The 12,364-nt window shown below is 37.7% G+C and overlaps 1 protein-coding gene across 12 annotated transcripts in view; it reads right to left on the reverse strand.

Moving 5' to 3' along the window:
- The window catches only part of RALYL (RALY RNA binding protein like), a 566,823-nt gene that overhangs the window by 72,152 nt on the left and 482,307 nt on the right, over positions 1 to 12,364 (reverse strand). For all 12 annotated transcript variants that reach the window (XM_025179532.2, XM_075920455.1, XM_075920456.1 and 9 more), the window contains one exon: positions 108 to 140. In XM_025179532.2, the coding sequence (XP_025035317.1) occupies positions 108 to 140 (33 nt within the window). The remainder of the gene's footprint in view (positions 1 to 107; positions 141 to 12,364) is intronic.

Raw genomic sequence — 12,364 nt, forward strand, 5'->3', positions numbered from 1 at the left:
CTTAGCATTTCAACACTGTATATTTTACAGGGTCTAATAGGGTCAACAATATTGCATAATGGTTAAAAAATATATATGTACATATACACACATATAAACTTACTCACCCAACAGACAGGAAAGGTTCCTTTGAATCAAGTCTGTTAAGAAAATAACAGATATGTAAATATAAACACATATAATTTATAACATTTAAATTATGGAATTAAAAGGCTCCATTGGATCTACTGCCCTTTTTTTTTTTTTTTTTTTTTTGGTGATAATGCACAATTTGGCAGCTATACCAGAACATCAAGGGCTTGATCCAACTTACAATGACTTCAGTTGGCATTGGAGCACAATGTTTATACAGCAGCAAACCTCAGGCCTGATTCAAACTAAACTAACTTCAGGGTGCATTTCTCAGGAAGGCCACTTGTCTTTTCAACCCTTTCATATGTTCCCACTTTATGCTCCCTATTTGCATGGGAAGTCTCTCTTCTATGCTCCTGTTAAGCATGTTCTAAATTTTAATATTAAAATTAAGCATATATTTAATTTAGGTTTAGGGATGTAAACGACTAGTCGAGGGACCAAACAAATTCTATTAAAACATTTGTCAGTGACTTTTTAATGAGAGTGATAACCAAACAGAAATGGTGGCATGTGTCTGGAATTTTCACTACCACAAAACCCCATAAAAAAAAATCACACTAAACAAAAATTCTGCAAAATAATGGATTTAAAAAGTCCCCACCCCACAATTTTATGATGTAGAAAATATAGTAAAATTTATTCAAAACAAAATTATATTTAGTACAAACATTTATAATAATGTTACCAAAGTTTGTTTTAAAAGATGTATTCCTCATAGCACTTTCTAAAGACAGTCAAGTATTACTTTTACTTCAAGTATTATGTCCACTTTTAATAATGTTCCTCAACTTTTGCAAAGCACTTAATTCTCAGGAAGAGGTTTTTAAGATTACTGGTGGGAATGCTTAAGTGTCTATCTTGCTCTTGACACTTAGATGCATTATACCTGAAAGATGCATTATACCTGAAATATAGTTTCCTGGGACTGAAACCGGAGATTTTTATGCAATTTTTACCCATTTGCCTTAAGTAAGGGTTGAGTAAATGCCAGAAAACCTTCACAATGTACTTTCTGTGCACATTTCTTCCTCCTTTCCAGCACTTAAGAATAGAGTCATCTATCTCCATGGTAGTGTATTGCACTTTTCAGGTCTCTTTGGGGTTGGGATTCATTGTAGAGGGAGGAAGAAGGCACTGAGTGACCCTCTGTTGATGTATTTTTGAGTAGATATATCATATCCCAGGAAAGGTACTACAGCCTAACCCTATATATATTACTTTTACTGCAGAACACCTGGACAGTCACTAGCAATGTAATTCTATGCCAAATTGGCATGAACTAGGATGAGCACTGGGGGCCTCCAAATAAATGGCCTTGGCTTCCTCCTATAGCATCTGTATTTTGGGGGCATGGTCCATCTGTATGGTGCAGTTCTATTCCCATTGATAATAACACAGATAGAAGCTCTGATGATTTCACCATTTCCCTTTTCCTTATCATCCCTCTGGAGGGTTTTACCACAAGAGGGGAGTTATCCACCCTCATAAGAATCTCAATATTTTGCCTCTGATATTTTCTTCAGAGCTATAAAGAAGAAAGAGAACTGAAAGCACGGCTGTGTTTTTGTGCAGTCTTACAGCACCAATTTTGTCATGAGAAGTGCTATGGCACATCAGTGTTCCAATGAGGGACATAAATCTGATGAGTACAATATTTGATGCAACACTCTCTGGATAAAATACTGCACTTAAAATCTATTTCAAATTAATTCTCAAGATGGAATTCAATTGTCTTTAAACTATGCTGGCCTAAGTTTGACTCCCTCTATATATTTGACTCTTAGGTAATATGCAGCATTATTTTAAATTAACTGAAATGTTCCAAGTACTAAGGGAATATAATGATCCATCGGCCTTTTATTTAAACTGCTAGTTCACAGCATACCAAATTAATATAAAGGATTTAAAACTGCAACTCCATGTAAAAGAATATACTACATCTCCTTTAGTGGCAGTATTTATCTATCCATGTTATCAATTAAAGATGTTAAGAAGCGGGTAATCGACTAATGGTATAGTCAATACAATTAGTATCAACTATACGATTAGTCAATAGGGGAAGGCGGGGTCCTGGACCTACCCCCGCTGTTTAAATGTAGTAGGAGCTGGGCACGCAGGCAGCCTGGCTCCTACTACATTTAAACTGCAGAGCCACGGTGGGGTTTGGTCTAGGACCTGGCACAAGCCGAGACTACTCTACTTTGTAGCTCCCCCCCCCAGTGATACAAGGTAGGACATATCCTTGGACCAAACCCAGTCTCTTTCTAGTCCTGAACTTGGGAGTTGGTTGTGGGCAGAACCCAGGCCCGTCCTCTACTCCAAGTTCCACTCCAGAGACCCTATAATAGCAGCTATTTGTAATGTTTCTAACAACAGCTGTGTGACAACCACAAATCCCTGGTCCACTTCTCCACAGCCTTTGCCAGCACCTTCCTTACCAGAGGTTCTTCCTCTTGGTATCTGCTTGCACTTTTGTCTCCCAGACTGTCCACCACACTTACTCTCATCAGCTCCTTCCTCACACACTGAGCAAACAGAGGGGGAAGCCTTTTTAAACCATTCTCAACTGACTTTTAATTGATCCCCAGGTATTCTAATTAGTCTGGTTTCCTTGAATCTGTAAGCCTCTTAATTGGTTTCAGGTGTTTTAATTGGACTGATTGCTCTGACTGATTCTAGTAGGTTCCTGCTGGTTCTGGATTAGCCCTTTCAGTCTACCCTGGGAACAGAGACCGATTTAATCTGGGGCTCATATATTTTCTCTCCACTACTTTTCTATAGCCCTCTGGCCTGTCTCTGTCACAAATGACATAATGAAATTATTTTTTTATAACCTAGGGCATATTGCTATGTCTAAAATCTGGGTGCTAGAGCATCTCTGATTTGCAATGTTTTTATCACCCATAAGCTGCATTACTCACAGGGGAAAATGTCTTATGGGGGAATCTCAACAGCACATATACACTTTTTAACATGTTGTATAGTCCTTGGCCTCTTTTCGGTAGACCTAGTAGCACAACAAACTTGATCCCATGTTCATCCTCTGATACCTTTGTCATGAAGTAGATGTATTTCTGTTTCAAAGTTTCTAAAACAAATTCATTTTATACTATAAAAACTAGATGTCAACAGTCTCTACAACAACTATCTCTATAGTCTATTAAGAATTCATAGATAGGAGACTAGAAAAGCCTCAGGTATATCCTAAACCTTTAACCTTAGCATAATTATTCAAGTCTAGATTACAGGAAAGAGGCCTTTTTTATATCTGGGACACAACCCAACATACATAAATCAATTTCATTTCAGGCTAAACCAGCCCATCTCTCTTTCCCAAAATCTATTTAAAGGAAATCTGGATGCATCATTGACAACATCATTATTATACATAGGCAAACAGAATCAGCTAAATGGTTTTCTAAGATAACTCATTTAGAATCAATAATTGCTTAGTGCTGATGATTCAACATTCATAGCTAAGGAAAGGATAAAAAACACTAATATTGTATTTCTATTTGCTAGTTATTCTGCTTCCTCAAGTATGACAAAACAGTTTACTATAGCCCAAACAAAGCAAAGTTCAGAAATTAAGGCTTACAAAAATGACTCCTGTTTCTGTACACCAAACTTGAGAACAAATTTCTGAAAGTAGAGAACTCAGCATTTTTTGAAAATGAGGTCCCTTTCAAGGTTTACTGTCTTTGGAAATGGAGTTTGAATTTAGTATTGATTTCAGCTTGTTAGGATTTCCAGACTAAAAATATTGATTCCATTATACTTACTGAAAGCAGCTACATTGAAGTTGGCATGCATACTTTCCTGCTGCTTTGGTAGTGTCTCTTATATTCTTGAGGTGTCCAAAAGGCTTCTAAGGCTATGTCTAGACTTCAGGCTTCTTTCGGAAGAAGCTTTTCTGGAAGAGATCTTGTGAAAAAACTTCTTCCGAAAGAGAGCGTCCACACTGCGAAAGCGCATCAAAAAAGTGATCTGCTTTTTCTACAGATAGCGTCCACACTGAATGGATGCTATCTCGCATGTAAACTGTGATTACTATAGGCAGAATGGCCACAAGGGCACCTGTGCTTTTTCCTCTTTCATGTCCACACATGCCTTTTTCTGAAAGAGCTCTTTCGGAAAAAGGCTTCTTCCTCATAAAAAGAGGTTTACCAATGTCGGAAAAAACCCTGAGTTCTTTTGATTTTTTTTCAAAAGAATGCAATTGCAGTGTGGATGTAAGTGAAGTTTATTTGGACTAACTGCCGTTTTTCCAAAAAATCTCTGTCATGTAGACATACAATAAGAGACTGACTGTTCATGCTACTTCCATGGAATGTCTAGTAGCACAGGAAACAGTATACTCAAGGGTTATGTCTAGACTGGCATGATTTTCCGCAAAGGCTTTTAATGGAAAAGTTTTTCCGTTAAAAGCATTTGCAGAAAAGAGCGTCTAGATTGGCATGGATGCTTTTGCACAAAAGCACTTTTTTGCGAAAAAGCGTCCGTGCCAATCTACATGCGGTTTTGCGCAAGAAAGCCCCAATCACCATTTTTGCAAAATACATTTGCACAAGAGGGCTTTTTCCCGAACAGGAGCAGCATAGTATTTGCTCAAGAACACTGACAATCTTACATTTGATCGTCAGAGTCCTTGTGCAAATTCAAGCGGCCAGTGTAGACAGCTAGCAAGTTTTTCCGCAAAAGCAATTGCTTTTGCGGAAAAACTTGCCAGTCTAGACACAGCCAAGAAGAACAAGAGCTTCTTTAAAAATCATGGAGGATACTCTAAAATACATCATTGAGTGGAACATACTTACAGTTACATCATGCTCCAACTGAATTTATAAATAATAATATGCAAAATGGCCAAGAGAAAGCGAAAAATATGTCACTTGCTGATATTTGGTATCTGTTGATGTGCAGAACCAGGCAAATGGCTTTTAGCACTGTGATAGGCAATACAGGGTTGAATTTAGTTCTTCCTCCTCCTTTTGTTTTAGGGCCACTGTTACACTGGAAGAATCTTAACAGTTCAGCTTTATATTATAGTAATGTAAGGAAGATTTCCTAGTTGAAGTTGGTAGTTGAAGTTAATGAAGTGGCCATGTAGTTTTATGGTATATTTCTTATGATTGATTTGGTTGACCTATATTCATGTAAAACTGTTCTGTCCTTGTGTCCTCTGTCTCTTTTAGAAACAGAGATTTAACAAAAATACATGTTAACTCACAGAAAATAAAGCATAGCAAGCATAGTTCTTTGTTCATCATTGACCCTTTAAATAAGTTGATGGTTGATGTTCAAGGACAAGTTGGAATTTTTTTGTGTACATTTTTTAAAATAAAAAATGCAATTTAAAAAAAATCAATATATTTAGGAAAACATGTTGACTTTGACGAAACTTTCCAAGGTGAAAAGATTTTCGAAGTATAATATTTTTGTATTGGAATTTTTTCTTAAGACTAACTTAAAAACAACTATATCATACCAAAGGTTTGTCTAGCCTAGCATCCTATTTTCCAACAGTAGTCAATGCCAGGTGCCTCAGGGGGAATGAATAGAACAGGTAATCATTTTAATTTACATTTTATGTTATTTGAGGACCATTTTTACTATTCTACATTATTTCATGTGTATATTGCACCACTACTACTAACATGCCACAATGTAAAATAACATAAAAGATTAAAAAACTAAAATTAAATTTCAAAATGAAAAACTATAATTCTAATATGGAAATCTGAAACTTTCCAGAATGAAAATTTTTTTAAATTGAAAATTTTCAGAAATTCTATTTTACAAAGCATTTTGAAAACAGTATATTTTTTCCTTCATTTCTATTTAGAAGAAAAACAAATTTCAGAAAGTCAAAATTTCATGCAAAATGTAAATTCCAAGTTGTGACCATCTCTAGTTACCATTCAAATGGCCAGTCAAAATATATTTTGAATTAGTGCGCCATTCATGGTTAATAACTTGGATTGTACAATTAACCTGAAATCTTCCTCTCCCCTGGACCTGAGAAGCATTCGCCATGAAAGTTTTGTCAAATCCGATACGTTTTTTCTAAAAATTTTATTTCTGACAAATCAGCATTTTCTGATAAAAAATTGTAATTGAAAAATTCCTGCCTAGCCCTAATCTAGAAGTTTAGATACTATCCTAGGGTTCCATAACCAGCACTATAATATATGCATCTTTTATTATAAAGCATTTTCATATTCCTTGAAGCATTAACTACTGCCCTGTACTATAAGCAGAATACTGAACTACCTGAATTCAAGGGATGATCTAGTATAGCTAAATTTTTCAATATGAAGATGAAAGCGATACGTGGAATGTGGCAGCCACAACATTTTTTCCAATAATTTTAAATCATTTAAAAATCTTTCCCTTTGTGCTTTAGGTAAAACTCTCAGGCTGTGTCTATATTGGCAAGATTTTGCGCAAAAGCGGCCACTTTTGCGCAAAATCTTGCCACCTGTCTACACTGGCTGCGAGTATTTGTGCAAGAACACTGACGTTCTAATGTACGAAATCAGTGCTTCTTGCGCAAATACTCTGACGCTCCTGCTCAGGGATAAGCCCTCATGCGCAAATATTCTTGTGCCAGAGGCCAGTGTAGACAGGCCACGTTAATTTCTTGCGCAAGAAAGCCCAATGGCTAAAATGGCCATCAGAGCTTTCTTGCACAAGAGGGCATCTATACTGGCACGGATGTTTTTGCGCAAAAGCACATCTTTTGCGCAAAAGCATCCGTGCCAGTGTAGACACTCTCTTGTGCAAATACTTTTAACGGAAAAACTCTTCTGTTAAAAGTATTTGCGCAAAATCATGCCAGTGTAGATGTAGCCTCGAAGAAATAAACAACTGCAATATTTAGTCTCTGTTTATTTTTGTCTGTGCTGTGTATCATGAGGGAGAATTGAAGGTGGTGACATTGTTTTATAAAACAAAGACATAAAGTATAATATTCTTTTCTCCATTAACATAATAAAACAAATATTTTATTTAAACATACACAAATCAAACATAAAAAAGCACCTTTTCAGGGACATGGGCAACTTTGCCACATATTGAAAATACAAATGCTAATGCAAAATAAAGGAAGCCAAACAGCTTCCCTAAAACAGGAAAGAAAACAAAAAAACAAAACAAAAATCAGCCAATACTCAAGCCCAAAATAGCATCCTTCAATGCAATTTCTTCTAATGGGCAGTGTCATTGCAACCTTTCATTGACTGTATTACCCGAGGTTAAAAGTGTATGTACATTTTTAACAGAGAGAGTAATGCTCCACAGGGGAGTAACTTACTAAGGAGTGTGTCTGATTCACCATCACTTGAGGTATTTAAATCAAGACTCGGTATCTTTTTACAAGATATGTTATAATTCAAGGTTATGGGCTTGATACCGAAATTACTAGGTGATGTTCTATGGCCTGTGCTATACAGGTCAGGCAAGATAATAATTGTGGTCCCTTCTGACCCTAGAATCACAGAACCATAGAATCCTAGAACTGGAAGGGACCTCGACTGGTCATCGAGTCCAGTCCTCTACCCCCACAGCAGGACCAAGCACTGTCTTGCTCATCCCTGATAGATGTCTATCCAACCTTCCCTTAAATATCTCCAGTAATGGAGATTCCACCGCCTCACTAGGCAACTTATTCCAGTGTTTAACCACCCTGACAGTTAGAAAGATTTTCCTAATGTCCAACTTAACCCCCCCCCCTTGCTGCAGTTTGAGCCCATTGCTTCTTATCCTGTGATCAGAGGCCAAGAATAACAATTTTTCTCCCTCCTTGTAACACCCCTTTAGATACTTGAAAACTGCTATCATGTCCCCTCTTAGTCTTCTCTTTTCCAAACTAAATAAGCCCAATTCTTTCAGTCTTCCCTCAGAGCTCATATTTTCTAGACCTTTAATCATTTTTTTGCTCTTCTTTAGACTTTCTCCAATTTCTCCCTTTCTTTCCTGAAATGTGGTGACCAGAACTGGACACAATAGTCCAGCTGAGGTCTAATCAGTGCAGAGTAGAGTGGAAGAATGACTTCTCGTGTCTTGCTCATAACACGCCTGTTAATACATCCCAGAATCATGTTTGCTTTTTTTGTAACAGTCACATTGCTAACTCATATTTAGCTTGTGGTCTGCTATGACTCCTAGTTCCTTTCCTGACCTTAAAAATCTGTGAATCAAGAAAGCATGAATGGAGGGAAAGTGCAGCTCTTCCTTCTCTCTTGGGCTTGGAAGAACAGTTCTGGCCCTATATCTCCCCTTCCTCTTTAGCTACTGCAGTGAGAGCTCCACTTCCTGTTGCAACCTACATTAATTATGGAGTGCACCTAATGCATTCCAAAGAAGGATTTGGGGACAGAGTGGTTGGGACAGGAGTAATTATATGAGGAACATTGAATTTGTTTTGTACTTTCAATAATAGAGGTTGGCAGATGCTTCATCTTACATGGAAATAATAAGTTGATCTGGCCCATGGAAAGTTTCCACACCGAGGGCTAGAACCCCTGAACCTTGGTGCCCTCATGTGGGGCAAGAGCATCTCAGCTGTAGGGAAAATCTTCAAGATTCAGGCTGGAGTGTGTCACATGCCGAGTTCAGTGTGAGTGAGGTATGGGCTTGTTTTTTTTTTCTTTTTTTTTGCTTCCCATCTTGGGAGAATTGGGAGTAGATGAGGTTTGGGTTTTTGGTTCTGTGTGAGCCCCGACTGTTTTTTTTTCTGTGGGTCAGTGGCAAGAGACCGAAAAAAGTTTCATTTTTTAGATTTTTCATGTCTAAACAATTCATAATTGTTTCAGTATATTAAATAACATTTACAACCAATCTGATGCATTTAGTTGTGAAATATGTATTGATTTTTTAAAAATAAAACCCCTCTCTTTATTCCTAGATACATTTTAAAATAATAAAATTATCCTTTCACTACCAGATATTATTTACAGGGATTCCAAGCATTTCCTGGATGTGATTATGGTAAATTGTTGTCTAATCTTTGGCAGGTGAGGAGTAATAAATTATACTTTTACTCATATCATTCACTTCCTCGCACATCAAAGTAAACTATGCAAAAGAAAAAATAGCTAAGTTGTTTACTATCAACAGCACAAAACTGGGATTTTCATCTCAGTTCTTGGGACAAATTTTGCCCACAAGAGAATAATCTTACATTATATTCTAAATTGTTAAGTCTCCAGCTCTGACTGATTTTTCAGTGATGGTGAATACAATGATAGAAAGCACTAGAGACTGATAATGACCTAGTTAGTCCCACAAGGGGAAGCAAATAACATACCATTTTTTTCCTATTAGCAAATGCCCATTTTTGCAGCCACCATACTGGGAGACAGATGAAAAGATGTATAAAGGCCCTTCCCATTTTAGAGTTTTGAAAATAAAAGGGAGAGAGATGGGTGAATTCATAACATTCTTCAAATAATCCATTCTAAAAAGGACAGGACATTCTCTGAAAGCATTCCTAGTGAATTTTTATGCCTATGCTAAACCAGACTATACAGCTGGGTGAATATTTTAAAAATATCACAAAATTCACTGATTAAATTATTCAGCAAGTATTTTTTGACAAGGTCTAGATGCCTGTCTTAGGCTTTTTTCTGCAGGACTCCTCTTTGTGGTAACTTATCACTCAAAACAGGACCAAGTTTTAAAAACAGATCTTATATATTGGACATAGTATGGTGTGCACAGTATTCATGTCATATACCGTGTCATACTGTGTTTTGAACTGGATGTAGTACTGGGTTTTAGAGGTCAACTGAGGATAAAGATAGTTACATGCCCTTTTTAGCATCTCCTGTCACACTCTATACATGTGAGTTTGTGACAGTTATATCAATCATATATCCAGATATAGCTAATTTTGTTATTGAACCTTTGAATCTACATATACAATTTATAAACATCAAACCCTTGACTTCAGTATAAGTTGCAGGCACCCAACTCTTCTTGGGACTTTGCTCAACATGAATAAATGTTAGATGTTCTTCAGTTATGAGCAATTTATCCAATACTATCTCCAAAGTAAGGGGCTGAGAACTGTAAAGGTAGCTAGAGAATGATATAACATTTTCAGGAAAGTAGAACTAAACATAGCTTAAGCTCAAGAGCTACCTACCTACCTGGGGGTATGTCTACACTACCCCGCTAGTTCGAACTAGCGGGGTAATGTAGGCATACCGCAATTGCAAATGAAGCCCGGGATTTGAATTTCCCAGGCTTCATTTGCATAAGCCGGGCGCCGCCATTTTTAAATCCCCGCTCGTTTGAACCCCGTGCCGTGTGGCTACACGCGGCACGAACTAGGTAGTTCGAACTAGGCTTCCTAGTTCGAACTACCGTTACTCCTCGTGGAATGAGGAGTAATGGTAGTTTGAACTAGGAAGCCTAGTTCGAACTACCTAGTTCGTGCCACGTGTAGCCGCGCGGCACGGGGTTTGAACGAGCGGGGATTTAAAAATGGCGGCTCCCCGCTTATGCAAATGAAGCCTGGGAAATTCAAATCCCGGGCTTCATTTGCAATTGGGGTATGCCTACATTACCCTCCTATTTCGAAATAGGAGGGTAGTGTAGACATACCCTGGGCTATTTGGCAAGAAGAGCACAGTTCATACCTGGTCTTTAATATTATTTCCTTTATAAACCTATATACAAACAATAACATTTGCTTTTATTTAAGACAATATGAACTGAGAGGTGGAGTCTACTATGTGAAGATGAGCACTGATCAATGCCTCAGAGGAAAACAGGACTCTGAACTCAGGGGAGGCAAGCTCTGATTTTTATGGATGATGGTCTGGTCACATGGGCATGGTTGAAGGATTGCCAACCATTTACCCTATCTTTCCACAAAGGAGTATTATAAAAGTTAGTAAGACCGGGCAGAGACAAAGGACCTATAACAAATTTGCTCTGCAAACCATAAATGTACAGTATTCTGCTCCACCCATAGCAAAATGTGTCCCACCCTCTATTAAAAAAAGGCATTCATAAGCTGAAAGGGTGTTTTTTTTTCCTTCTGAAGATGATAACATCAACTTCAGCTTCAATCATCTTTCTGTAAATAGAACATTTGCTCATTTAAGTGTTCTCATTCATGTAGCTAAAGGAAACAAACTCTAGAAGAAAAAGGCAACCTCATGCCACTTGTCATTTTCAGTCTTTTTACCTTGTCTGGTAATAGTTGCTGAATCCTGTAAAAAATTATCTTCCCACCAACAGTAACATTGTGGGAATAAATATATACAGTCATCCTTTTCTCTCAGAGGTCCGTCCCTTCACCATTACAATCATTCTTTGAAGAAAGTGGACATCAATTGATCATCTTCTACACTGAATCAGAGTATGACAAAGTCATCATGTACCTGTCTACAAATTTCTGGAATGAGTTCATGCGAGTAGGTTGAAGAAAATAGTGGTGATTGAGCTGCTAATATGTACTATCACTACTACTTTGTTGCATGCATGTTTATAGTCACAGATTGATGAAGATTAATATCTACATGCCTTTTGAGAATTTCCCAGGGTAGAGGGTTAATCTTTCTTTCCCCCAGTGATACTGTGACAAATGCTATGGACCGATGGAGTACTGAAACACCATTTTTTTCTCCATTTGATGTATTCTTATAGGCTAGTGGTTGTGTTCCCAATTCTGTGTGAGTGTGCATAGCTGGGTGGGATGGGTTCACAGGGTTTTCTGCTGGAACTAAAATCATGGGGGTGGGGTGCATGGGGGCAGGGAAGTGGGTATAACTGCAAATCCTAAGGCATGAACCAAGTGTGGTCTCACAACCTGGGGGAAATGGCTTATACTAATTTAGTTTGATTGCAAAGGCCAGTAAACAAAGAATTCAAAACGGTATATGCTGACCATTGTGATATCTGAAGAGAGATCACCCTCCCCTGATCCAAAAATTGATATGGAGCATTAGACCCTGTGGATAAGGCTTGTGGTTCTTTAAAACCTATCATGGAAGATGTGTGACACCTGGTAAGATCATATACTCTTAAGAGGTGTCATTCATCTTCCATGATAGGTTTTAAAGAACCACAAATCCTATTCACAGGGTCTATCTATTCTCTGTAATGCTTTTATGCTGAATAAGTGGTACTTTGCTTTATGTGAGCTGATTGGTCACTAGTTAAGTCAGCCATTATTCCTGAGAGTACCAGACTGCAGCTGCGGAACTAAAGTTAGACC

The sequence above is a fragment of the Pelodiscus sinensis genome, chromosome 2, assembly GCF_049634645.1.
Source record: "Pelodiscus sinensis isolate JC-2024 chromosome 2, ASM4963464v1, whole genome shotgun sequence".
Taxonomy (NCBI): Eukaryota; Metazoa; Chordata; order Testudines; family Trionychidae; genus Pelodiscus; species Pelodiscus sinensis.